General features: G+C 41.8%; 1 protein-coding gene across 1 annotated transcript; it reads left to right on the forward strand.

The window, feature by feature from the left end:
* The first annotated feature begins 2789 nt into the window (after positions 1–2789).
* Positions 2790–17893, forward strand: socs5b (suppressor of cytokine signaling 5b). The gene is made up of 2 exons (XM_080036978.1): positions 2790–3058; positions 10372–17893. The coding sequence occupies exon 2, from the start codon at positions 10392–10394 to the stop codon at positions 12063–12065; it is 1674 nt and encodes a 557-aa protein (XP_079893104.1). The 5' UTR covers positions 2790–3058; positions 10372–10391; the 3' UTR covers positions 12066–17893.
* Positions 17894–25155: the final 7262 nt, after the last annotated feature.

A 25155-nucleotide genomic window follows, 5' to 3' on the forward strand; every position in this document is an offset into this window, starting at 1 on the left:
GGTAGGGGACAACTTTTTATGACAATCACCCAAAGTTCAGGTGACAAAAACACTGCAACAGCGCATTACTCAAGTATAATTTTGAGAAGATGTATTTAAATACAACACATTCGGAGAGAGATAGACAGAGATTTTGTGAATCGTTGTCAACACCAAATAAAACACAAACGATCCAAACAATCAAATACCGTTAATTACCGAGTCATAAAACCACATGTGATTCTAGTGAGGTATTCTTGTATTTCACTGTTCTAATATTTCAGACAAAGCCTAAAATTTATGTCTGAGTTACTTTTGTCTTGAACATCACCTGAAAGTGATTGTATCATATAATATTGATTATTGTTTGAAATCAGACGCACCAGCAAAGCAGCCATGCATTTATAGCCAGCAAACAACACTTTAAAAATAACCTTATTAGGGATCAGTCAATTTGATGTTGATGCAATTTTGTTTCCAACCTGCTGCCACAAGATGGCCACCTTGCTTTTGCCACTACACGTGGACAACTCCTAGATACTGTACATGAAGATTAATACAATACATTAAGCACACAAGTCGTATTGTGAAAACAGTTTTAATTCGTTTTTTCATTGTCTGTGTGCTATTTTTCATTTTGAACGATGTCTTCATTTACAATTACAATGCAAATGCTGCTCCCTGTCTAAAAAAACTAGACCGGATAGGCTACATTATCTCTCATTGCCAGGTCAAAAAGCTAATATCAAAATAAGTAATGAAAGATTTGGCATGGTAAAACACTCATTATAAATAGGTTATGTGTTAGTTAAAGACATGTTTCTCATTCATAGAACACATGTGAGACAGTTGTATTGTCATCAGACCTCTCCCTTTCACATCCGAGTGAATCACAGTCATTCTCCAGGGACACGGTAGCGGTAGAGAGTTATCATATCCTCATTGTGGATTGCTTCATAACCCAGCATAGACCCTGGTATAGGAGAGTTTTTACTTCAATGTTGACTAAAATAGTGTGAATCGGTCCTGGCCGAAGAATCAGAGCTAATGCAATTCTCTTTCATTTCCCTTCATAAGCAACAAATTAGATCAGCATCTCGGAGATGTAAAAGCTAATGTGTTCGGACTGCTGGTGATTTCCCCCTGAACTCGACCTCGGCACCGGCTAACTACTACATTACTCACACCACTTCCTCATCCCATTACGCCTTGAGTCATGTGCTCATGAATGATCGGGGTCCAGGAGATGACCTCATGTGTGGGTGCGAGTGACTGCAATATGCTCCTTTGAGACGTTTTGATTGTTCTTAAGATTTACTTTGATGCAATGGGGATGACACATACCCACTGGTGTGTGTGGGCTAAATAATGCATAACCGTGCAACGCAACAGCACTTGAGGCCTTTGGTTGAGGGTGGCTCTATTCGGTATTAGACCTCAAAAACAGAATTTCCACAAATGTATATATTTTTTAAACTATTATTAAATGTTTTACTTGTACGGATGCACGGATTAATGACTTTGTTCAGTACACTAAGAATGTAACTGAGTTGCCAGAGAGTTGTACAAGCATGATCCTGACCTACAGTCTGTTTGTAAGTTTAAAAATTAACATCTTGATTATTATTATTATTAATTTTAATATTATTCACCACTAAAATTCCCATTCAGTCTATCTATCTATCTATCTATCTATCTATCTATCTATCTATCTATCTATCTATCTATCTATCTATCTATCTATCTATCCATCCATCCATCCATCCATCCATCCATCCATCCATCCATCCATCCATCCATCCATCCATCCATCCATCCATCCATCCATCCATCCATCCATCTACCTATCTATCTAGTTTAATCAATTCAACCCAACTCAATTCAATGAGGCTTTATAGGCATGGAAAAAAACAAGTAGACATTGTCAAAGCTATAGAGCAAATGTGAAAACAAAGGTTATTGAGCAAATATAATAACAAAAACAAAAGTTATAGAACAATTTGAAACAAATTAAATAAATATTTTTATAAGAATTGAATTGAAAATCTATCTATCTATCTATCTATCTATCTATCTATCTATCTATCTATCTATCTATCTATCTATCTATCTATCTATCTATCTATCTATCTATCTATCGGTAACACTTTACAATAAGGTTACCTAAATTAACTGATAGTTAATGCTTACTTAACAATATATTAACGCTTAGTTAATGCATAGGCTACTTAATGCTTATAGAGCATTACCAAATGTTAATGTTTAGTTGTTAACAGTTAGTTAATGGTTGGTTAAGCATGCACTATAATTAGTTAACTAATGCTTAGTTTAGCATTAACTTTCAAGACAGGGCCTCATTAACAGGACACTTAATTAATGCTTGAATAGTGCATAAGCTTTTCAATTAGGTCAAAATGTGTGAGCTAGGCCTACTCACCAAACAGTAGCCTAACCTCAGAGCTTCCAGGGTTAGGGTTACCTGGATGACATCAGTGAGTCAGTGGTGGTGAGGCCTGGCCGTTAACAGCAGCAGCCAGCATCCCATCACCTCTCCACGTTTCCAAGTAGCTGCCAGTGGGAGAAGCCTTAATCCTCCTCTGTGCTCTCATTGGTGCCGCAATACGCCCATCACGCAGAGCCAGCGCCACGGCATTCCCTATCCGCGTGCTCCGTCGGAAATGGCCTTCTCTCCCCGTTCCTCCATTGGACCGAGCCGCTGTCAGTCGGCTTCCCTCACCGCCGAACTCCGTCCTCCTCTCCGGCTCTGTGGCTGCTGAGAGCGCCGTCATATTGGGCTGCTAGAAGCATCAACGACCACGGCCGAAAAAGAAGAGCCCACAATGAAGAAAATTGGCTTTTCGCGGCATCGAAAGAATAACTTGACTTTTTAAATAATTTTTACCCTTATTTAGCTAATTATTTAAATAAAAAGATTCGGGATGATACCCTCAAGTAACCAACCTTCAGTGCTTTCATCCGACACCGTGGTCCGCAAGGGGGATGTATGCCTGACTTCTCTTAATAGCCATTTTTTGCAGACAAAGAGGGCTTTTGAATAAGGCATTCAAAAGGCACACGGGTAAGATATGACTTCCAGAAACGAAACATTACCTGTCTGACATGTCTCGTTCGTCAACTCGGCATATTTACGCCGCCGAGCACCGCTTGGTTTATTTGTGGTAATTTTTTTGTGTAAATTTTTCCCAAGCTAACATGCTAACTCCCACTCTGGGGAATGCTCACAGTTAGCCTATTTGACAGCTCGTAAGCCTGAACCGCTAGCTAAGCAGTCAGCATTCAGGGTATATATACATACAACAGAACGCAGTGGCGAATGTATTCCATTAAAATAGTATCTGACTTTAGCCACCGAGCCAACTCGGCAGATATGAGCGTAGCTATCGTTATCTTCGCAGCTACACGGCTAACGTGTTAGCAAGTCTGCTAACTTGTTTGGGATCAGGGAAAAGTGGGGCCTCCAGAAACCTAAAGGCCTTTCCAACCATTTCTATATCCCGGCTAGAACGCCGTTAATGCTTGATAGCTGTGTCTGCTATGGACTTTAGTGGGATACTAATATAATAGCAATCTGTCGAGCTACCTAACGTTAGTATAACGGGACTTTACTTTCCACGTTAATCTGTTTGACAAGATCCTTTTAAGACGCAGACAGTTCTGGTTGGTGCAGGGATAAATTGAGGTACTTCACGTTGACTCTTAACAGCGTTTGACTTGTAGTGTTTTGAGATTTTTCCAGTTAATTTGATTTGTTAATTTATTCTCGTATGTCTGTCTGAAGTGAATTATGTTTGATTTAATTATTGAGCTCAAACTACTAACATGCTCAATAACTATTACTATGACTATGTATTGTGCTGACAATACAATACTAAAATGCAGGATTATGCAATAAATACCATTATACTTATTATAAAAGGTTTATTATTCCTGTAGACAATATGGCATCCTTTACCTTTTTTCTGGGGGAAAAACTAAATTGTTTACCGTATCAGCATTTCTTGTAGAAGTTGTGTTATTTGTTGAGATTTAGGAATGGTAGGAATCTGTGTGATTTATCAGTAATCTACAGACCCTCTCTGTGGTTCATGCATATCTTACAGAATGCAAGACACTGCAAATATCTCTATAACTCTGGTCTGGTCGGAGCAGAGAAGGCGTCCTCCCTTAATCTAGTGTTCTCTCCAGCCAGCCCTCTCTCAGATCAGTATGATCCCGGGAGAATGGGTGTGTTGGGCTGCCGGAGAGCAGAAGTAGCCTAGTTCTGTGAAAGGCTTGTGGACTGGATCACATTATTTGTGTGGCCATTGTTATCAGTGGGGACCGTCATAAAGAGTTACGTGAGACGACTAAAGTTAAAATAATCAAGCTGGAACCAGTTAAGCAGATTTATTTGTAGGCAGAAATTGGCGATACAAGATGCCTCAGCAGTGTGTCCTGTACTTAAAAATGTAACGTTTAGGTTAAAATGTTGTCTAGACGACTAGAGTAAGAATTGAATTACATTATAATTAAAAATTAGAAAATGTTACTGCTGTACTATTTTTAATGTCTATTTTGAATATCAACAATAATTTAATTTGGTGTCTTAAGCCTCGTTTCCACCGAGCAGCCGAACCACGCTGCTTTATTGCGTTTCTATTGTCAAAAGTTGGGTACAGTCACAAAAAAGTGAGATGAGCCGTCCCTATTTTTGAGACTCTTCCATTGGGGTACGTAGCCACCTGACGGCACCAAAAGTGTGGAGTTACACACTGCAGTCCGTTGATTGGTCCACAGAATGATTTCCGCATTATACTGCCGTTTATTGTGTGGTGTTTTTTTGTCTACATTGAATTAATCAGTGGGCTACACTGTCCTGCTGCTACAATGTCACCGTAGTTACATAGCTGCAGTGGCCGGAGCCGTTCAGCGGCTGGATGCTATGATCCATATTCTAGCCGCGGCTATCGCGGTCGGGCATAAACCCTGGCCTACCTAAAGGGTAGCAGCGGTGGAAACACAAGCCAGATCTAGCGTAACCGAGCTGACCTGATCCATGCTGCACTGACCCGAGCTGCACCGCTTAGTGGAAATGAGGAATAATAAGAGTTGAACCATTCTAATGTGGATGCCGGACAAATTGGCTAACTTACACTGTAGCACACACTGGTCTCAGTGGTGATTCCCTCTCATTTCTAGCATGTTCTTTCCTGTTTAAGGACCTCTATTATTGTCTGTACGTAATGGGTTTATTGGCAAAAACGTGGCAACAGTCAAGAGTACATTTACAGGCATGCTTTGGTCATACTTTGGCACAATGGACAAATTATTTGAGATCCTGTCCGTCCCTTTTAGCCGCGTGTTTTGGTCACTGGAACTTTTCATTGTTTGTAGTTTGGTAGTGCTTAGTAAGCTAAGGGATAATACACACCAACCCCGATGGAAAATCCAGGCTTTTAAGATGAAGCTGATATAACATAAGCTTCACAATTCCAGTTCCTCTCTGTGGAATGACAGCAGGCTGTGAATGGGGGTGGGGGGTGGGGTTAAGTTGGTAGAATAGTGTTTTTGTGTTGGCAGTATAATTTAAGAAATAAATACAAATTAAGGTTGTGGCTATTAAGATGTGTGTGCTCCAACAAAAGCTTTGACAAAATGAAAAAAGGTTGTTTGTATGTTTTGCTTTGTCAACTCAGATTGACAGAAGTGGTTCAAGTACATTTGAGCCATGTTGCTCCATTGATGAAACCTTGGGTTGCTTGTCCTTTGTATAGTATGGGGTCACCATACAGAAATCGTACTTAAATAACAAGTTACCTTGCATTTAACATCATCTGATACTGTTAAGTAGAGATGTGCTGCTTTAGTTTACCTGATGTAGTAATATTGCTGTAGAAGGTTTATAACATTTTACTGTAACACATTTTATAACTTGATCATTATTTATTGCAACCAGCCATTTCTGGGTGAAGCAGATTGGGGCATCACTTATTATAAAAAATCATCACTGAGACTGTCTAGTGGCTGTTTTGGACTGAACCCTTTTAAATAATTTGAACAGATTTTACTGGATAATTATTATTAGTGGAAACGTATGAATAGGGATGCAATTAATTTGATAATCGATTTATCAGTTTTTTTCTGGATTGATATCTAAACATCAGAAAAAAATAGATGTCCAGTCCACCACTACATCTTAATAGGACCTAGACCATATAGGGAATGTCATTAAATCTCAGGTTTTGTATAACCACAGTGCTAAATCCCAAATATATTGTTTACCATAACGTAAGAAAAAGCTAATTGTCACATTTCACCAATTGATTAATTGTGCAGCTAGCAGCTCTAGTGAATAATTGTCTTAATCCAGATGTACTCATCTCACATGACATTATTAGGGCTGCAACTAACGATTATTTTGATAATTGATTAATCTGTCGAATATTTTCTCGATTCATCGATAAGTGTTTTGGTCCGTCAAACGTCAGAAAATGGTGAAAAATGTATACATTTTCCAAAGCCCATGTTGACGTCCTCAAATTTATTGTTATGTCCAAAACACACAGATATTTCAGTTTACTGTCATAATAGGATTAAAGAAACCAGAAAATATTCACATTTGAGAAGCTGAAATCAGAGAATTTGGACATTTTTTATAAAAAAATTACTTGAAACGATTAATCGATTTTCAAAATAGTTCGCGATTATTTTAATAATCGATTTGTCGATTAATCGTTGCAGCTCTAGACATTATGTGAACATGTCTAGGACAGTGGCAGTTCCATTAAGTGTGGATATTTGCCATAATGTGGGGAACAATGATAGAGTCTGTGCTGTGGGCACTGTGCCAGTTGTTTAACCATATAACCCATGAATGGCAAAATAAAAGGTTACGCTTACGTTGATGACGTGTTGCAGCTTTGAGTTTAGACAAAACTATACTGTCAGCTGCTCATACATGCAGCGTTTGATCTAATCAAAAACAATTGTATTTATATAGCCCAATATCACAAATGGCTATGTTAATAGTTTACGATGTTTGATATAAGGGTCACAGTGTACAATGATTTACATTTAATATAAAAAACACAATCACCCTTTAAATCTATAACATCAGAAGAAACATGTTTTCAGGAGATTGGGGTATATATTTTTATTCCATTTTCATACTCCAGATTCTGAACTCAAAAGTGCATTGAAGTGCCAGAAAAGTGATGCCACGGTCTTTCTTTTGGACAGGTATGTTATTTTTTTTGGAGGAGGGGTGGGATGTGTTCATTGTTTTCATGAAATGTCTAGGCAACAGAGTTATTTATGTTACATAGCCATATTATTCCAATGCTAACGTTAGCTTCCCCTTCGATCTAGACTTGTAAGCAGTATAAGCTTATTTTTGCATATTCCTTTCTTATAAAACGCTAACTTGTGTAACGCAATATTGATGGTGTCTGAACATGTCATTAACATATTGGCTTTTCACAAATTTGCTGATGCAGGGTCTGTTTTCTTTTTTTGTTGTAGTTTTAAAAACGATCATCCAACTGACACCATGGATACACGGATTGATGGGACCACTTCCCCTCGCTATGTCAACTACTGTGTCGGAGTCTCTCGTCTAGATTACCGTTCTCTTTGATGAACAAAACATACACAATGATTTATTTATGATATTTGTTCTAAATATATGCGCAGACAGTGGGTAAATGTCAGTGTTCAGTCTTTGTGTATGTGTATGGGGGGGAGGGGGGGGCTCAAAGCTCTCTGTAAGGCTAAGTTGGTAGTCGACTCACATTATTGTAGTTTCATCTCAAAGTTCTTACTTTACTATGTGCAAAAGCTCATTAAAATATATATAAAGGACCTCCTCAAGGACAATCACTGCCTGAATAATTGGTTGCCACAGCTGATGATTCAGCCGGATGCACATCCAGACCCTTCTGCCAACATTGGGCCCCTGGATACTCCTTTTCTTGTCTTTTTTTTTCTATGAAAATAAACAAGTCTCACATCACATTGGTTGTAGTTATTTGAAGTTAAGAAGGGGCATAAGAATTATTATGTCTTGATAGTTCATAATGACATAGAAATGGGAAGTCATTCTTCATGTTGAATTGTTTTATTCAAACAAGTGACAAAATATAAAATAAAAGGACGTACTCTGTACTGTTCATTATCCCTGGGAATAAATACAAAAGAAACAAGATATACAGCTTGTACACTGCAAGGCTCTGCTGTTATATACTGCACTGGTTTACTGGGATGGTTAAACAATAAGTCATTACAGTTAAGACAAACCACACCAATTGGTTTTATCTGTAACTTGAGGGCCGGATGGAGAGGTATCTGCTGATGTAATGCTTAAAAGGTCAATCATGAAGCTGGGGTCACAAGCAGAGCGCCAGCAGTTGACGTGACTCTTCTAGGTTGAGATTTAGAATTCTGGCCGTAAAGCAATACATGCTCCAAACGATGAGTTATTTTTAAGAGCGTTATTGTCTTCTAATGTTTATTGTGAGTTCATGGTAAATGAGAGGTTATTATACAAAATAACTGGTAAGGTTGATGTCCCAGAAAACTGCTCTTTCAAAGCTCTCACCCACTTTGGGACTTCTGACAAGCAAAACAATGAATGATATATTTGTACTACAAAATTCAAGTTTGTGAAAAAACGTGTTGTATTGCTAAACTTTTTTAGCTTTGCCTCTGATATCCACCTGGATTATGCTAACATGCAAGCCTCAACACGGACTCAGCTGCTACACATATTTGAATCTCTGTTGAGGCTACTAATGTGCTGGCTTGACAGCTGTGAATATTGACAGTGATCATGTTTGTTTAAAACATCTTGCTAGCTAAGAAGTATTATATGTATTCAATGCAATATATTATGAAAGGAAGATGTCCAGTGGACCAGACAATGCCCAACACTTATTCAGGCTTATTGTGCAGATGCACATTAAGCACAGAACAGGAGTGAAAAAACAGTGAATGAGTCATATCACATTTAAGGATGTAGCTTAGCTGTGAGAATAAGATATTTTTATAGTGGTAACCATTTATTACAGGCTGTTGTTTTAGGCGTATATAGCCCAAGCATCTATTATATATAGAGATAGGTTGATGGACGTTATCTCTAGGAAAAAGCCAAGTCCATGGGAGGGATGAAGCTGACGTCATTTGTTAGAGATGGCCTTGGAGCTGTCCTCAGCAAATCAGCTTAATCAGTCATGTGCTGAAGACAAGTCTTGTTTCCTGTTCATCGCAGAACTGTTGTCTATTACAGCTGACTCTGCGAATCAATAATGTCTTCATCAAATAATAAGATTTAAATCCACACAGGAATTGACATGACATTTTATTTTTTTAGCTGCTTTTAGACCACAAGTAGATGAAAGGAAAATAATTTGGGAAGGAGTAAAGGAAACCACAGAAGCACTAGCATCCTTTTGTTGTGTGCCTGTAGCTGATTAAATAGCACAAATTATTAATTCTAACAGGGCTGGGGATTACAATTACCAACAAGAACTCTCATAATTTAAGGGTTTTATAATATAATATAATAATATAATTGTAAGTATTGGATGATTTGCTGCTTGCACCTTGTACTCATGGATATAGTCTATGGATAATGTTATTGGATACTTCAGTTTCCTTAAATGATAAACAATAGAACAAAACTTCCAACTTGTGTCTAAACACAGTTTTGTAAATGACTTATTAGGAAACAAAGAGCAAAAAAGTGTGTTAACCAAAAGGTTCTGTATTTGGATATTTAGCATATTTGCAAGTTATTCAACATTTGCATTCAGCGGCACCATCAAAATATGTACCCCAATTAATCAATGAAGGAAGGAGATGCTTCATTATGGAATCCTTTGTGGATTTGTGGTTGGCAAACTGACTTCCTGTGGCGACTTAACTCAATGTATAGATTGCATCTTTCAAATGCAGTTTGGTTCTACAACTTTCAAATACTACTAGTGTGTGTGTGTGTGTGTGTGTGTGTGTGTGTGTGTGTGTGTGTGTGTGTGTGTGTGTGTGTGTGTGTGTTACAGGGAAAGTTTTTGGTCAGGTCTAGACTGGCTCTGTAATACAGTACATACCAGCAGATCAGCTGTGAGCAGATCCTGGGTTCATTTATAGCTGTGGCCTTGTGTCCCTGCACGTCTGCCTGGCAACTCCTAACTCTGCTGTTCCAACTACTCAAGCTACCCACCTCTCAGACACTTTAGCCCGTTATACTCTCACCATGTCTAATTACTAAATACACAGTAGTCTGGGGAATTGAATATAGGACATTCGTTCTGTTGCTTGTATCTGAGTGTGTAATGTACAAGTTGCTCTGACATTTCTCAACCTGTGACTTAAACAGTTTTGTTCTCATGTCTTTAGGTCCTAGAGGGCTCCCATTGATGAAGAAAGTGGGCAACATGTGGAGCAACCTGAAGAGCAAATGTCAGACCCTTTTCCACAACAACAGTTCGGGACACAGTGAGAGCAGGGTCGAAGCCGATGCCGTCCACTGCGTGTTGGATCTTGGCCAAGGAGGCAGCTCAGGTGAGGCTCAGGCGTCAGGAGCCTCCAGCCCATCACGGAGCCTCCTGCCAGTGTCAATGGTAACGACAGGACGCCGCCATCATAACTGTGTGTCGGACATCCCTCAGATAGTAGAGATCACCATCGACAAGGACACTGAGGATGTGCGGGGGGGATCTTCGGGTGGTCCCATGGCCCGGAGAGACTCCTATTCCCGTCATGCTCCATGGGGGGGAAAGAAAAAACACTCGTGTTCCACCAAAACCCAGAGCTCTCTGGAGGCAGACCGGCGGTCTGGGCGCTTACGGGGTAGTGGGAACCGTAGGGACAGACGTTATGGAGTCGGCTCCATCCAGGAGATGAGTGACTCTGTATCTGGAGGACGTAGTCTGAATGCTCGGTCTTTGCGCCAGAGGTTAAGTGATACAGTAGGGCTGTGCTTACCGCTGCCTGCTCACAGACGCTCCCGCTCATCTAAGAACCCCGTCACGTCCAAACGGAAGATTCACCTGACTGAACTCATGCTGGAGACCTGCCCCTTCCCACCAGGATCAGACCTCGCTCACAAGTGGCACCTGATCAAGCAACACACAGCACCGGTCAGCCCGCATTCCTCCACTGCCCTGCTGGATGCCTTTGACCCGACCCACCCCTCTCCTGAGGATGAGGAGGAGCGCCTGCGCGAGCGACGCAGACTTAGCATCGAGGAGGGTGTGGACCCACCACCCAATGCACAGATCCACACCCTGGAGGCCTCAGTGCCGGGCTCCTCTCTCTACAAACTTGGACCAAAGATGGCTCCTAGCATAGGCGAGGCCTCTGGTGAAGGCTGTTCTGCGGGTGCTGGATCATCAGGGACCTCTGGGCAGGTGTTGGGGGCTGCAGTGTCGGCCCAGGACTGTGACTCAGAGGAGGATTCGACCACCCTCTGTCTGCAGGCTAGGAGGCCCAAGCAGAGGCACGCCTCTGGGGACGGCAACCTGAGTCGGCAGCAACCTGGGCCCTGGAAGGTTCACACCCAGATAGACTACATCCACTGCCTGGTGCCGGACCTATTGCAGATCACAGCTCTGCCCTGCTATTGGGGCGTGATGGACCGCTACGAGGCTGAGGCGCTGCTGGATGGACGGCCGGAGGGCACCTTCCTGCTGCGTGACTCGGCCCAGGAGGACTACCTCTTCTCCGTTAGCTTCCGCCGTTACAACCGCTCACTGCACGCCCGCATTGAGCAGTGGAACCACAACTTCAGCTTTGACGCTCACGACCCTTGTGTTTTCCACTCTTCCACCGTCACAGGACTGCTGGAGCACTATAAGGACCCCAGCGCCTGCATGTTTTTCGAACCGCTGCTTACAGCTCCTCTTCATCGGACCTTTCCCTTTGGCCTACAGCACCTGGCACGAGCCGCCATCTGCCGCTGGACCACTTATGATGGTATAGGCTCTCTGCCTCTACCCCCTGCCCTGCAGGACTTCCTCAAGGAGTATCACTATAAACAGAAAGTACGAGTTCGCTGGCTGGAGAGGGAACCGCCACTCAAGGTCAAATAGGGTGGGCTTCTCCATTGCCTGTACACACACTGCAGGAGGATTACAGAACTTGAGAAATTCCTCATTAGCCAATTAGAGTCTATACTGACATGGCTCTCTTTCTGGTGGGGGATGGAATCTAAATGTAACAAGCTATACAAGATTCATTCTAATCTTTGTTTTAGTTATCACAGAAAATACATATGATTATATTCAGTATAACGCTGTCTGGCAAGCACATTGTGTTGAACAGGTGTTTTTGTCGGGGAGGAAAGGCACAAACATCAGTGCTTTTTTGTCTTTTCTCTCCTGCTTTGTGCTTAATGTCTGCCTGATCCCACAACATCAGCCTGCCTGTAGACCTGCCTGCATGCCTCCCTTCATCATCCCAAATTGCTATTTAGGTTCACATGGCTACGTTGTACAGTTCACTTTGTGCTTTCTCTATTTTTTTTCTTTCCTTAGCTTGTCAAAGCACCTAGTGGAGCACCTTCCCTCCCAAGAGGGTTTTAGAGTTGTACGGGTTGAGAGGGCATCTGGAGGTGCTATTGGTATATTGCAGTCAGAGCTTATCCCATGGACAGAGCTACATAAGGCACATTCTTTGCCATCTCTTTGCACACATGAGCATCAGCTAAGCCAGGGACGGGGACAGATTCTGAGAGGGCCCACAGAGTTCAGGACAGCACATCAGGGAAATGAATTCCTTTCAGCTTAGATTAATCCTTAAAAAACACTAGTTCCTCCTTAAGCAGCAATGTTGAATAATGAATTGGTTTACTGTGTTCTATTTAGAGAGCAGGCTAAACTTGTCAACTCTATTCTCACTGTGGCATTGCTGCAAGGAAATATTCTGACAAGTCTTGCCATTGTTACAGTTGTCAAAGCAGTCTGTCAGTTCTGTACTGGCCACAGGCACTTCAGTGTGCACACTATTGTGCATATGCACACAGCTCATTTCTTCCTGTACGAAATTTAGCTCATAACATATTTACAGTCCTGTGTCTTTAAGGAATTGTGTTTTGTCTTGTAGTGTGTAGTTTTACACAAGCTTCCTCGGTTAACATATGTTGGTGGCATGTGGCACACAGAAAGCTTTGACCCTGTGTATCCTAGGATTTTCTTTTCTTCCCCAGACACATGTAACATTGGTGACAAGTGGGCAGGGAAGACACATTCTGAAAATTCTGGATGCCCTTTAAACATGACATGAGTTATTCTGCTCTCAGTGGTGAGGCTTGTTTGGAAATTGGATTTTCCATGGGGGACACCCATATGAGCAAAGATCATGGATCGGTAAGGAAAGCTAACCCTATTTGCTACTTAAAAGACTTGGCAAGAATCTTGTTAAACTTGTGAACTACTAATCTCACCATTAGATTACAGTACTCTTTTTACTCATTAATTTATATTTCTTTGATGAAACCATGTTAAGACCTATTGATCTGTTTTGAAATGAAGCGCACTGTGTCACCAGCTGGAGAAAGGTGATGTGGCCTTTTCTTCGGAGTTGATGTGATCCAAATGTACAACTAAATGCTATAAGGTCTCAAGCCCAACAAATCCCCTCATTGCCAAGGTTAATTTATCGCTCTAATTTAAGCATTGAGTGCAACACTCTCAACAACTCTCCGGAGGTTGGCATCTCTTTGAGAGCTTAAGTTATGTAATCTGAATGATTTTAGTTGTGTGAGCTGGGACAAGAACACTGTTTGCTTGTTGGTCAGTTCTGTTCCCATTGCGGAGAGAAAATAAGTGTAACCTATGTGCCTTTTTAGGAAACCATTGATCTTGTTCCATAATCAGTTGCTTGGTATTCCAACCCTGGAGCAGGAGGTGCTTGAATAAAGTCCACTCAGATGCCATCAAATGAGACTGAGGAGAATAATAATGAAGAGGTGCATAAGCTCTAAGCTCACTTAATGGTGCACGTTAAAGCGTTTTGTAATGGATAAGATTTCAGTGGTGCTACATTGGTTAAACTATGACAATATTGAAATGATAAGTTGTACCTGAATTACATCTGTTCTCACTCACAAATGCATGCATTAGTCTCTCACCACATTAAGGCCTGTATAGAAGTGGTCCAATGCCCTAATGTAGCATATTTCAGTGGGAGATCTCAATAACCAGCCCTCACATATAGACCCCAATGAGAGTGTGTGAAGGTTAACTCTTTACTGTCAGCATTTTGATCTGAATAATCCAACTTTTGATGAGTGCCCCAATTAGCCATCAGCAACAGTGTTTCAACCAATTAAGCAACAATAGTGTTTAATCTAACTCTAAATCAATAGGTGTGCACATTAGCAAGCTTTAAAAAGAAAAGGAAGACATGTTTTGGAACTTTGAATAGAACATATGAAGAGGATGAGACGAGCGGAGTATTTCCCTTAAACACACATCATGTAAATGAGAACACTGCAGAAAATGTGCATCACATAAAGGAATCTGTCTGTTCTCCAAGCAGTTCACAATATATTCAGCGTGTATGTGCCCTTGTGTCTTATCATCTGTTATTGTAGTTCTCGTCAGTGAGGATGAATCATGAACAAATGTCAGTGTGTTTCTTTGCCCATGGATATCCGAGTCTGTGACCAAAGCTCTTGCAAGCAGCTATGTGTAATCACTAGCAGGCTGAAGCTTAGTAAGTTATGTGCTCAAGAGTGTAACAATTAAGCAAAAAACTATTTCAGATAAGATTTTTTATTTTTTTTTTTAACGAATGAAAGTCGGTTCCCTATACTACAGTATGTTGGACTGCTCTTCATAGGGGAGAACCTGGCCCTGTTAAGCTCATGCCTACGCCATGACATTCTATGCTGAACACCATCTCTCTGCTAAAGCATTAACATATTTTCACATATTTATCAGGCAGGCAACAGGTGGCATAAAAGTTATTGGTGTAGGTGTTAGGGTAAAGTAGTTGTTACCTTCTCTCCTGCATTGTGAATTGATGAGAATTCATCCAAACATTTCCTCAAATAGAAGTCCCAAACATTTTTCCACTTCCCTGCACTTTGTTCTCAGAAAAAGCTTGAAAAACGCACACGTTAATCACGTGTTGGAGTGTGAATAAGGTCGACATTTGAGTTGCTTGTTCGTGCACTTTTATGTTTCAGGATTTCTTAGCATCCACACTGTCAAATAGGAGGAATGGGTTTTTATTTGAAAACCCACACACACATACTATCTTGTTCACTGTCGCCTGTCTATCATGCTACTTGCCCTAGCAATAGCTCACAACACTTTCACAGTGCCCCACCCCACTTGTAGGCACTAATCACAGGCTAATTTTACCATGTTGGGATATAAATTTACTGGGTACTAAAAGGGCCACTCTGTGTTGCCTCATGGCTGCTGTGTGGCTGAGGGAGGCCTTTTTTTGTTATTATTATATCCAACTGCTCTCTCTGGATCTGACCACGTCCCTAACATCACTGTGCTGATGTGGAGGTGACTGTGGTGTGGAGTGAACTAAGGCCTGTTTGTTCTTCCCTCTCTCCTCTATCCTACGCCTGTAAGGGCCATGTTAGGCTAATGTTACGGAGCAGCAGGCGGAGGAGGAGAGACGGAGCTGGCTCACTGAGAGGGCTCGGGGGTCTGTTGAAGAAAATAGCACTTTAATTGTGTACTTTTGTTCTATGGTGCTGTCTGCAAGTATAGGGACAGTGACAATTTTTTTTGTTTTTGTGATGGCTCTTTACTCCAGCATATGGGATTTGAAATAGAACACTGGGCTAGTGACTTCTTAAAGCCTGATCCTAAGGGTTTGCAGCATCTGCTATATCCTTATATTACTCCTTATATTAGTTATTTGATGGATCTTCTTTTTCAACTAAAATACACATACATGAGCAGACACTTTGTGCTAATGTAACAAACTGCTATCAAGTGAAACATTCTCAGTTGAACTGAGGTCATGGGACATGGCCCTAATTTTTTAATTTTTTTTGTTGCCTTGTCTGTATGTTAAGGATCATTGTTCACTTAATTTGACTTCAAACTGTGGGATTGCACCTAAGAAGAGCTGCAATTACCACTCTAAACATCCAAATGTACTTTCCCCTTTTACAGTTGTTGCATTACCAATGTGCTGCAGCAAAGAGCCAAAACAACCAACTTTCCCGCTGTCCAAATATTCACGGAGGGCACAGTTTTTTTTTTTTTTTTTTTTTTTTAAGCGCAATATGGCGAGATTTGTGTGAGTGTAAGAAAACACGCCAGCAGTCCTGAGATATTTCACTTAACATTCAGGCTTTGAATTGTGTGTCGATGGAGTGGTAGTTCTCCACCATGCTGCAGCCTCGGTGCATGTGTCGTGTGGGAGCATATTAGTGTATGGACAGAGCCACACAGAGGGTTCTAGGGGAGGGGGTGCAGAGTCTGCTGTGAGGGGTGATGACAGTGACTCCTATGAACAATGCTTCTTTGCCCCCCCTCCACCCCCCGTTCACATCCCAACCCACCCACCCCCTCTTTATTCTCAGGCAGGCTCATTGCAAGAGAGTCCCTGGACCCTCTCAACCCAGTTTTCCCCATGGGAAATATCTGACATTAACCGTAGCACATGTTTGCCATATAACCCTGTAGATATAGTAGGGAAAAAAACATTGTATGAATGATGGAGTTATGTAATAGGAGCCTGATGGAAAAAGAAGTTTTATTCTTCTGTGGTGCATTATCTGTCTGGAACTCACATACATTTTGCACACATTTGCTATCAAACTACTTACGACACCTGCACTACCCCCAGGTATTGACACACATCCACACCCTCCCATTACCCCCAGCCCTTAAGCCCAGGGATGTGTAAACATGGACCACATTTAGCCAGCACCACCTTTTCTCTGTTACTCCCCCCAATACAGGGAGAGCAAAGATGGGTGTTTACGTGTATATTCTATGTTCTTAAGAAAAAAGAAAAATGCCGTGAATTGAACTATTTTGACCTTATATTGTCATTAGTATGACACTATTTAGCTGCACTATAAGAGCCTCGTTTGTGGCGAGGAACCACTGGGTCTGGTCTGGATGAGACAGGCTGGTTGTGTCGCTAGCTGTCCCATTAAAACTACAGCAACCCCAATGGATAGAGGACTCCTACCCCCCACCTAGGTACGACTCATGGTTTCACCTCTTACAGGACAAAAAAAAAAGGGGGGGGGAGATATTTTCAACATTTTCTTTCAGTTCCCATATATATTTTAGAAAGCTGGGTTAAGTGCTTTATGCAAACAGAAAAAAAAAAAAAAAAGATGTATGAAAGAATTATTATTTTTCATTATTACTTCTCCCTAATATGCAATGGAGTGTAGTGTAACAATGGTTGCACATCCTCTGTCACTTTAATGCTGTATGTGCACATTGGTTGCTGTGTGGATGTGGGTGCCGAGGCAACGGGACTTGACAATGATGGGAACTAATGGTTGTCACTCTGCAGCACCGCCGTGTTCCCAGACCGCCTTATTCGTTCTGACCAATCACAATAGCCCTTTAAATCCCGGGGCCGCAGCCACTGCCACAGGCTGACGGAGCTGTCGTCAGACGAATAGCGCTGTTCCATTTTCTTCTGCTTTTCCTTGCTTTTTTTTTTCTTCTTTTTTTTTCTATTTTCTCCTGCTGTCAGTTAGGATTTGGAGCGTGTAAATGGCATAATCATGTCCACATTTCACTGTCTGTTCTGTGTCTCTGCTTCACCATTCAAAGAGGGAAAAAAAACGGTTTTACAGTATAACCTGTTCATTTTTAAAAGCCGTATGATGCGACACTTGTAGCTGTCACTCTTGGTGCTTGGCTTATGCTTCATTGTCTTAATATTCCAAATAAAACTGTTAAGTGTAATCCACACTGGCCCATGATATAATATTGAGTATGTTTTTCTTTCTTTCCCATGCTGTTCTACACGTTTTGTGGTAGTGTTCCAGCAATGAGTCAGAGTGATTAGGTTGACATGTGGGTGTTTGATTTCAGTTAATGTTAGAGAGAGACAACGGTGGCGCATCACTGAAACCAAATGCTCAGCATTCAGTACATACTGTCTTTTTCCAAAGTGCATTTCTCCAACCGGTGTATTCAAGTTGTCCACCCAACATCCCACTTCAATGCACAAATTGATGAACTAGTGGTTGATGCACTATGAAATGAACTGTATCAAACTGTTTCTTTGGCTGTTTACAAAGAGCAAAATAACTAATCAAGTATGATGCATTAACAACATACTTTTAAATGACTTATCACTTTCACAATCAAAAATTCAAAGATGTAAGCATCTTAGTGTTAATACATATTCTGCTTTAATATAAATATCAAAAGCATATTACTTTATTTCATAAATATTTCAAAAAACACCTGAAATGTGACCTTCAGTGTATCCTGCAGCAGGTCTGAGTTGTGGTTTGGAATCTGAGACTGCTTACCTAAAGCAAGCTAGCAAAATAGAAATCCACACACACTGATTGTTATAAATTGATGTAATGTCAACTGGACTGCTGGGTGCCTGTCCTTTATCTCAACAGGCAAGTTGTTAAGAACTAGTCCCTATTTACAGTGGCGTCCTGACAAGTGACAAAAGCGACTTAGGGGAAGGGTAAGAGGGCAAGGAGATAAAATACCTAAGTGATCGATACAATTTAAAATAACTAAAATTGAAAATGAAGAACACAGACAGCAGTCAAAAAGCATCAGCGGGGTACTCTGGTAAATTAAACGTTTGCCGTGGTCGGTCGGCAACAGAAAATTCTTCTTTCTTGCTAATGAAAGATTTGAGGGCCGTCCTCCAAATCGTTAAGTGTCGAAGCCAAAGCCATTTCAAACTCAAACAACGTATCCACAGCCATCTTTGTTGTTTACTATCACAGCTTCGACGGCGCATGCACATCACTGTCGTCATCCTGTTACGCCCGCCACAGAGCCCCGCCCATATCAGATAGAACGATTTGATTGGTTGCTCTGAATTTTCCGACATAGTTAATGAGCTCCAATGGATCGTGTCCAGACCAACAGGCTGAGCAAATTTAAATTTGCCAGCCGCAGGTCTGGATTTCCAGGCTAGTCGCAGGGGGTAGCACATTGAAATGATGGGATCCCAGAGGCTGAGTTGGAATTAGGAATACTTCATTGAATATAAAGTAAGGACCGTACTGTGTGTGACAGTGCAGTAAGAGACACAAGTAAACTACCCACAATTTGAAGAGGTAAAAATTCTAAAATGATTATGTTTTAACGTATATTCTTCCATTTTCTCATCTGTATCACTACAAATGAGGTTCATTTCAGGTCCACCTTTTGAATGGATTTGGATGAATCTGGTTGGCAAATTCAGCAACCAGATCTTGTCAGATATAATAACAAATATAGGAAAAAACAATCAAATTGTTTGGCATTAAATAAAGATTTCATTTATAGCAATAGTATGTGAATGTCTCCTGAGCTACAGTGGAGGAAATAAGTATTTGATCCCTCACTGATTTTGTAAGTTTGCCCACTTACAATGAAATGAACGGTCTATAATGTTAATGCTATGTTTATTTTAACAGTGATTGACAGAATATCAAAACGAAAATCACATGAAAAAAAGATGGAAATTATTTTGCATTTCATTGAGTGAAATAAGTATTTGATCCCCTATCAAAACATTGCTTAGTACTTGGTGGAGAAACCCTTGTTGGCAAGTACAGAGGTCAGACGTGTCTTGTAGTTGATGACCAGGTTTGCACACATCTCAGGAGGATATTTGGACCACTCCTCTTTGTAGATCCTCTCCTAATCTTTCTATTGGATTAAGGTCCGGAGGCTGGCTAGGCCACTCCATGACCTTAATGTGCTTGTTCTTCTTGAGCCAGTCCTTTGTTGCCTTTGCTGTATTTTTAGGGTCATTGACGTGCTGGAAGACCCATCCATGACCCATTTTTACGGACCTTGCTGAGAGAAAGAGCTTGTCACCCAGTATTTTATGGTACATGTCCCCATCCATAGTTCCCTAGAAACACCCACAAAGCATAATGCTTCAACCTCCATGCTTGACTGTGGGGATGGTGTTGTTGGGGTCATAGTCAGAATTCCTCTTCCTCCAAGCATGGCGGGTGAGTCACTATAATATCAAAGAACTTGATTTTGTTCTAATCTGTCACCTTCTCCCAAGCATTCTCTGAGTCGTTCAGGTGTTCATTGGCAAACTTCAGACGGTTCTGTACATGTCCCTTCTTGAGCAGAGGGACCTTACGGGCACTACAGGATTTCAATCCATTACGGCATAGTGTGTTACAATTGTTTTTCTTGATGACTGTGGTCCCAGCTGCCTTGGGATCATAAACAAGCTCCTCCTGTGTAGATCTGGGCTTATCCCTCACCTTTCTCATGATCATTGATACCCCACAAGGTGAGATCTTGCATGGAGCCCCAGACCGAGGGAGATTGATGGTAATTTTGTTTCTTTCATTTTCAAATAATCGCACCAACAGTTGTCTCCTTCTCACCCAGCTCCATGCCAATGGTCTTATAGTCTATTCCGGCCTTGTGCAGGTCTACAATCTTGTCCCTGATGTCCTTTGACAGCTCTTTGGTCTTGCCCATGATGGAGATGTTGGAGTTTGATATATTGACTCTGTGGACAGGTGTCTTTTATGCAGGTAACAAGTTGAGACAGGTGTGTTTTATAAAGGAAACTAGTTGAGATTAGGAATACTTTTTTTTAAGCACAAGGACTAATCTGTGGGAGCCAGAGTTCTTTATGGTTGGTAGGGGATCAAATACTTATTTCACTCAATGAAATGCAAAATAATTTATATATTTTTTTATGTGATTTTCTTTTTGATATTATGCATATCACTGTTAAAATAAACCAAACTTTAAAATTATAGACCGCTCATTTCTTTGTAAGTGGACAAACTTACAAAATCGGTGAGGGATCAAATACTTATTTCCTCCACTGTATATGCTGTGGACTTTCTTCTAAGTTGCCTTGCCGTCTCACCTCCCTAACAGACAGACAGGTGACCCTCAGCCATACCGGCTCTGAGTCCACAAACTCTAACTCCCCAACTGATCCCAGCAGCAGCTATGCAGACAGACACGTCCAAGCTGCCTGGAACTTCACAGTTAAGTATTTGTTCATTTGAAATGAAGTATAAATAGCATGTGGGTTATCGGTTTCAAGTAAGCTACCCAAGGCCAATGAATAATTGACGCTTGCCCAGGAGGAGGGTGAGTGTGCCATACAGGCCAGGGAACTGTTTATAGGCTCAGAGAGAGGAGAAGCAAATGAAAAAAGTTACCAACTCATTTAAACTTACTACAACTTGTATCCATGCTCTTAAAGCACACCCTTGATTCTCACGCTATGCCTTATGGCACAACCAGAATAGGTTAAAAATTCCAGCAATAAGTTGTGGAAAAAACTAGAGTTGGATGTGGGTCACAGATGAGAAAAAGGATGTGAAGATGATGAATGTTCTTGTCAGTTTTATCAGCAGGCCGAACCTTCCAGATTACATCTCAGCCTGGCCCAGTCAGCGCCGTCTGAGACGCCTCCTTATCAGCGCTTTGTGCTGGCCTCCACTGTACACACTGCTCTATCTGTGTTTGGCACATTGAGCTGTAATAAGCAGTTGTTGTTGGCAGCAGCATCAAAAGACAAGTCAAGGCTGAGAACTATCCCACTGCTATCGGCTAAAAAAAGTTGTTTTGTGTGTCTGGGAATCCTTGCCAAGGCATTTTTATGTTTTTATGTCATTAGATTATGAGGGTTAACACAGAAATAAGATGCTTTTTTGTGTAAGGAACACCTATTTAACACACTTGACGGAAAATAATACAAAAAGATTTAAAAGAGTGATTTGGATAATGTTTGGATTGTGAGCCAAATAACTGCAGCTTCCATGAAAATGGGGGAGGGTGAGGAGGGCTAACCTGCTGGCTAAAGCTAAGCATTTCCCAATATGATATTTCTTTATAGGCCACCAATAATGCTTAATGCACCTTTTGATGTTTTTTGAACATTAATATGGGTCCCCAGTTTGACAAGTGACTCCCAAAGTATGAGAAAATCAACCCTCTCTCTTTTTGTCAACCTTTCTGAAAACCTGTGTTCAAAAACCCCAGTCAGATGTATCTTCCCTTATGATGTCAAGGGGAGAAGCCACGCCTGCTCATTGCCAACCTTATTTATCAGCACATCCCCAGATACCCCTAATCTAACTGATCTAACTGGCAGTTAGATTCAGGGCCAATCAGAGTAGACTGAGCTTTTTGGAAAGTTGGGCTTAAAGAGCGAGTCTTTAAAATGGAGTGTTTTAGACAGAGGCTGAAGATTCAGCAATGGAAATTTGAGAAATATGTTTTTTTTTGGACACTATGCCTTTTTAGTAGACACCCAAATTACAATTTGAACCAGAAAAGAAGCATAAAATGTCAGTATTTTTGCCTTTTTAATGACCAATTATACCGCCCCATTTTCTGAAATCATCCGCTGCCATTGAGGGGAAAACGATTCTCTTGGGCTCATCTGACTCCCGTCTCTCTTGCGAACTAGTTAGGCTTTTCATTTCCTTGGCTTCTCGTGCTCTGAGCCCACGTCTCCCCCTTCCACACACACAGTGCTAAGCCCGGAGCTCAACACAGATACACACCACATGGCTCCCTGCGTGTTATCTGCACGCAAACCGCAGCAACACTGGCAAGAAGACGAGGTCGAGGGAAGAAGGGCTCCGGGAGGGAGGGATAGGACGCTGCTGGAGGGCCGCCAAGTCTGTGGTGGCAAAGTGAGCGTTGACCTCCAGTTAACCTTATGCAGACGCATGCACACCGAGTGGTCAGCGCTCACACGGGGCTTACATCCATATTTCATAGCAGAAATATATATCGCCTCCGACAGTATTTTACACCCACTGTGGAGCTCACCTCCCAGTGGCCTGAGAGGGCCGAGAGGGGGCCGCTGCTCCTCCTCCGCCGGCTGAGCCAACAGCAACAGGGCCATTAGCACTATCATCTGGAGCAAAGGACCTATAACTGACTTTTAAACAATTATGATTCGGTTCAACAAAAGCAATCTGAAATGTTTGAATAGATATGCTTCAAAAAACGATGTATTTACCTGCCGTGTCTCGCCTTAAAAGAGGATGTTCCATCTGTCCATCATCTGCCTCTGACTTGACCAATTCCTGAGTTCTGTCTGGATATGATACAGCTGGATCCTCATCAGGAAAATCCCTCTGAACAACATATTACAGTAAGAGGTAGCTTCACCTCATGACCCCCCCCCCCCACCCCCCCCATCGACAGACCTCCTGGAAAGTTGTCTTCACACCTGCCCAACATCTGCTCTCTTAAACGAGTCCAGGTTTTCCTTCACATATTTCTGATTAAAGCCAAAGACCCATTTATATCCCTTCCCCCGTGTCCGAACTACGCTTAACCTCCTTCTTCGACGCCCCCCCTTTTTTTTGGATCCCTCTGCCCCTACTCTCAGGAGAACTTGGACCACATGTGAACAGTCTGTGAACGGCATCTGGACCGCTTCTCTGGCAGAGACACTGGAAAAAAAATTCAGTGGGCATGTCCTGTTAATTCCTCTGTCTTCCCCCCCTTTTTTTCACTCTTTCTCATTCTCCTTTTTTACCGTCTCGTTCCCTCTTCCTCTTTCTTGTTGCATGTTTGCAGGGCCACAAGCGCCCCCACAGCAGGAACACTTTTGACATTGTCTTTATTGATGTGCCATTCCTCTATCTGACTTGTATTTTCCACCTTCTGTAAATTGCCCTGCATCACAGGGAAGACGTTTTAATTAGACTAGCTTGATAGCTAGCAAGAACACACTACAGAGGTCAATAATGAAGGAATAACGACCAAATGCTACTGACCTACTTAATTTTTTTTTCAGGGGCTCAAGTGGGTCCTATCCGTGCACATGCCTGTATGTATGTATATGTAATGTAATGTATATGGGTAGGTACATGCATACATATCAGCGTATAGTGTTTTGATTCTGAACATATCCAGCGCAGATTGCAGGAGTTTTGAATGTCCTATCTATCCTCTTCTTTCCCTTTCCTTTCTGGTTCCCTGCTCTCATTCGTAGCACTTTTCTTCTCTCCCATACCCCTGTGTGTCCTTCTCCTCCAGTGTGCAGTGTATCATTGCTGCTTGGCTGGCCTCTGTGTCAACCCCTGGCCCTCGCTCAGCAGCCCTGCTTACTCTCACCCACGGCCTCCTCGGCGTTGCCCTAGCGAGCCTTTTTGGAAAAAAGTTCTCCTCGCTCGGGGCGCTGGCACCGGCAGCCGCATCCATTGTATGTGTTTATGGAGTTCTGACAAATTCCTTCCTCCTCCTCCTCCTCGCTCCCTCTCTTGCAGTGCAGACTTGACATGCGAGCATTATATTTAATCCCTCATTCCCCGTGCAGGCAGAGGCAGTGTGGTGGAGCAGCTATGGGGCCCTGGAGCTAGAGCCCTGGCCTATGTGGTGGCTGCTACACCATTATGGAGGCAGCAGGACAGGCGAGCGATGGGGTTCAGATAGACTTTGTGGTAGAGCGATGGGATATGTGGTGGAGCTGTATTTTCTTATGGCGGGGTACTGCCTGGGTCACTGGCATTGGGGAAAACGGGTCACTCTTTAGCTGATTGAATTATGAATAGGCTGCTCCGACCCAAGAAGTATTAGGTTCTCTCCAGTAGATATATCAAACTGGGGCTGTGCCCACTTTGTGCTAACTAAACCCAGTTGTACCAAGCCACATAATACAGTAAAACATAAAAATTCATAGTAAAGTTACCACACAAAATGGTATACCACATATGGTGCCATAAGTATAAATCAGCCCCCTTTACAACCATGTTAGTAGACAGTTTGGCCTCCAGCCTGGGGGTCAAATTACAATTGCAAATGAACATATTGAGCTCAACTTTGGTACTTTTCCATAGAGATGTCAAATGACTTCTATAATGCAGCAAAATGAATTAAATTGACTTTTTCATGTCGATTAAAGCTCTGTGAACCTCAATTACTTTCAACTTTTATTGTGCAGCACCAAGTTTGGAGAAAGACTATGGGCCTCTGCATGCTTCAGACAAAGTGCTTATTGGATCATATAGCAGCATTTGAAACACCATTT

Source organism: Ammodytes marinus, assembly GCF_949987685.1.
Source record: "Ammodytes marinus genome assembly, chromosome: 11".
Taxonomy (NCBI): Eukaryota; Metazoa; Chordata; class Actinopteri; order Uranoscopiformes; family Ammodytidae; genus Ammodytes; species Ammodytes marinus.